Source organism: Halyomorpha halys, unplaced genomic scaffold (genome assembly GCF_000696795.3).
Source record: "Halyomorpha halys isolate HHAL.00 unplaced genomic scaffold, Hhal_1.1 Scaffold396.1, whole genome shotgun sequence".
Taxonomy (NCBI): Eukaryota; Metazoa; Arthropoda; class Insecta; order Hemiptera; family Pentatomidae; genus Halyomorpha; species Halyomorpha halys.
Genome location: NW_027111420.1, coordinates 1,062,745 through 1,066,363, shown reverse-complemented (window position 1 = coordinate 1,066,363; position 3,619 = coordinate 1,062,745). Strand labels below are relative to the sequence as shown.

Below are 3,619 nucleotides of genomic sequence, written 5' to 3'. Positions count from 1 at the left end.
ATAAAAATAAAATTAAAAAATACATAAATTGGCAAGTTCATTTCAAAGAATCAATATAGATATGGGGTATGTGCATTACCAACCTTGAAACCATTTATGCACTTTCTTCCATTGAAATAATCCTCAAAACTGACAATTTTTAACATATCATTTGACAAAGAAAAATCAACGAGTAAAACACAGTTACTATTGCAGTAACTGAAATCTCTCGGTTATAAAGAAATTGAAATTTTTTTTTTTAAATTAAAATACAGAAAATGAATTTCAGTATCTTCAATAATAACGATATTGTAAGTATTTTTAACTTTTTTTACTAACCTTAAAAATATAATTAAATGATATTGAGGTAAAACAAGTGGAATGGTGGGGGTATGGAGCATATAATGGGAGGAGGTGGCAAAAAGATCCAAAATAAATCAGGATTATCAGTTTCTCTTATAATACAGAAGTTTATTGTGACCCCACAACCCTGAAAATAGTTGGCCTATATAAAAAAAATTGAAAGACTCCTAACAAACTACTTAAGTTGATTAAAATAACTAACAGAAGACAAAATCAAATATTGCTTTAGCAACCTTTTTCCTCAAACATATACAAATTTGAAAAAAACATACACTTACCTTACTGACTTGAGGTAAAACATGAGGCTGTAACATTAATATACTATGTTGCGATGGACGAGGTGGTGCTGGTTGGACTAAGGTATTATTCATTTGTGCGGTATTGGCTGGGATCAGAACCCTTTGTGTTGTTCCACTCACTACCGTCTGCTAAAAACATTTAATTTATTTGAAATATTGATAGTGAACAATAAAATTATTCTTGCTACACAATCAGAGCTATTCAGATTTTATAATTCTTTTATTAATAAATTTGTATAGATTTAATATCAATTTACATTAAAAACTGAGACACTAACCGAGGTTTGGGGCTGCCCTCCAGCAGCCTGAGAAGTGATTGGTAAAACTTTGAATGTGGCAGGTGCCGAATTCAGTAATGATGTTTGAAGGGCAACAGGAATTGTTTTAGTAGAAAGAGCAGACACAGGAACGAGTGTTGTACCAGGTTTGCTACTTCCTACTAATTTCAAATATTGAACCTAAAATCAAACACTATAATATCAAATACATTACATTAGTTCAATACTAACAAGATATATAAAAAATACTTTTGATTCTCTTATAATTAAAATAGCAGAGAAAAATTATTAACCTTGTTGATTAAATAAAAATAATTACTCAATTGGAAATCTTTTTTTCCATTGTGATTCACCTTAAATGATCCATAAGTGAGTAATTATCTTGTTAAGACATGGCTTATAACTAATCCAACGTTTATTTAATAAACATGCTAATTTAAACATAATTAATTACTGATTAGGTAATAAATTAATTTAAAATTTATAGAATAAACCTACCTGTTTGTTTCCAGTAGGAATATGGAGCTGCGTAGCCTGTGCACCTGGGATCCTCAAGACCCCAGCTCCAGGGCTGGTCAAGATGGTGCCTGCCTTGAGGCTTCCACCAGCTCCTCGAATGACCACCTTCTGTGTTTTTCCGAGGGTGGGAGGAGCAGGCAGAATTTTTGTAGGAGATTTCATAACAGTTACTGTTTTCTTTGGAACGACATATTTACCAACATTTCCCTAAGGACAAAAATAAAATTATCTAAGTCAACTGAGGCAAAATTGATAAATGAAACAAAATATTAAAACATAAATGAAGTATTAAGCTATTTACTTTGACTGAAAAAAAATTATTAAATCATTCTAAAAAAAACTAGCACTTTTTATAACTTCCCTTTAGTGATCTCAGTAATTCAGTATAAATCTATGTATTATCTGTAGATCTTTTGAAAATGATAGGCAAGGTTAAAATAAATGGGTGAACTCATGATACTAAAAAATGAGTGGACTCTAATCGGATGATGGAATCAGAAATGAAATAAAAGGAAAATATACTTGGTACATTAACCTAAAGTAAATTATGTGCTCTACTTACTATGGAAAATTGAAAGCAAGCTTTAAGGAGAAAAAGTTATTTGGCCTAACTGTTAAAAAATAAATCATAGTTTCTTTACTTTAATGAATCATTAACAACGTTTCGTGACTACCACCACCCGGACTATCTTCCTCCAATCTACTAATTTTAACAAGAGTATTTTCAAATCTCATTACAGAAAAAAATATAAAATTAAGTCTCTAGAGCAGTTGTTTTCGGTATTAGTTCTTTTTTAATATTCAGATTGACAGTAAAGTACTTTTGTCACTAAATGTTATAAAAGTATGGCAAGTTGATTGGGCATAGAATAATTTTATAATGAAAAATGGAAGGAGAATGAGATAATAATACATTTGGTGGTAAAAAAAAAATATATATATAATATAATATTGATACTATATTAATAAGTACAAATTTTTTTTTATTATAATTTTTTAAATTGTTTAATTTTTTTCACTAATACACTATGTCCTTTTTGGAATTAAAATTGTTTGTATATAATGATAACTTGAAAATAGAAGCATAATCAAATTACTTGAATTCTCGCTAAACTGTAATTTGGTGCAGAAATTGTTTTATGTGAAATTTCGTGCATCAACATATTAGGCTGTAAGCTAATATTTTAGAACTGAGTTAATTACAGATGAACAGTAGAACTTTGAGATTTAGAAGTAAGAAGGGTATATGAGTGACAAAGTTTAAAAGGAATGGAATCTGTGAGAGATGAGACTGTATGTACTAAAATTACAGCATTTTATGTCAGAGAATATAAATCTGATGAATTTGTTTTAGTATCACAGGAATGAGCAAAATATTTCAATTTCAGGAGTTAAAGTTCATTAATTCAACAGACAACTGAAAAATCTCCCTTTGAGCCTATCGGAATCATCTACCATATCTATATTATGCACTTGTGAACAGAATAAAACAACTGATACTTTTAAATAAGAATTTAACTTTATTTATGTAGCCTAGAACACAATATACAGCTATAGTTGTTAAACTTTATAGAACTCAATAATCTTACTTAAATCTAAACAGAATTTCTCGCATACCGTAAGTATCCACAGAAATCCTTTAAACATTTCTAGTTAAGAACTACCTCTTTACAAATAAATAAGAATTAAAAAAAAAATAAATAAGAAAAATACAATACCTTAGAATTTGGAGGATAAATTTGATTGAGATTTATCAAACCCATCTGCTTAGCCTGGGCTAATGTAATAGTTTTAGCAGTTGCACCCATCAGTTTCCCCGGGGACACAATTCTTATAGTCTGCCCAGTATCAGAATTACTAGTGGGAACAATAAGTCGAGTCACCTTCTAAAGACAAAATTAAAATTAGGAATAAATTAAATAATTTACTAATAAATAAAGACAAACATATCTGTAAATTTCATTATAATATACAGATGCTAAACTATATTATAAACAATATTATTATGTTCTTAACAAATGGTCAGTTACTTAGCTATTTTAAAATCTAAAAAAATATAGATACCCTAGAAAAAATTCCAATCAACAAACATATAAAATATATATTCTAAACTTGAATAATTTATGCTCCTCTTTCAAAAATAACATCCAATCTACAAGTGACCCGTTGGTAGGAACATCG

At 29.0% G+C, this 3,619-nt stretch overlaps 1 protein-coding gene across 2 annotated transcripts in view; it reads right to left on the bottom strand.

The window, feature by feature from the left end:
* The window catches only part of LOC106682204 (protein lin-54 homolog), an 18,605-nt gene that overhangs the window by 11,122 nt on the left and 3,864 nt on the right, over positions 1–3,619 (bottom strand). Inside the window, exons 3-6 of one of the 2 annotated variants that reach the window (XM_014422933.2) lie at positions 3,157–3,324; positions 1,418–1,645; positions 920–1,099; positions 621–767 (exon numbers count right to left, since the gene is read on the bottom strand). In XM_014422933.2, the coding sequence (XP_014278419.1) occupies positions 621–767; positions 920–1,099; positions 1,418–1,645; positions 3,157–3,324 (723 nt within the window). Of the gene's footprint in view, positions 1–620; positions 771–919; positions 1,100–1,417; positions 1,646–3,156; positions 3,325–3,619 lie in introns of both variants that reach the window. The other variant, XM_014422932.2, reaches the window with a different exon arrangement.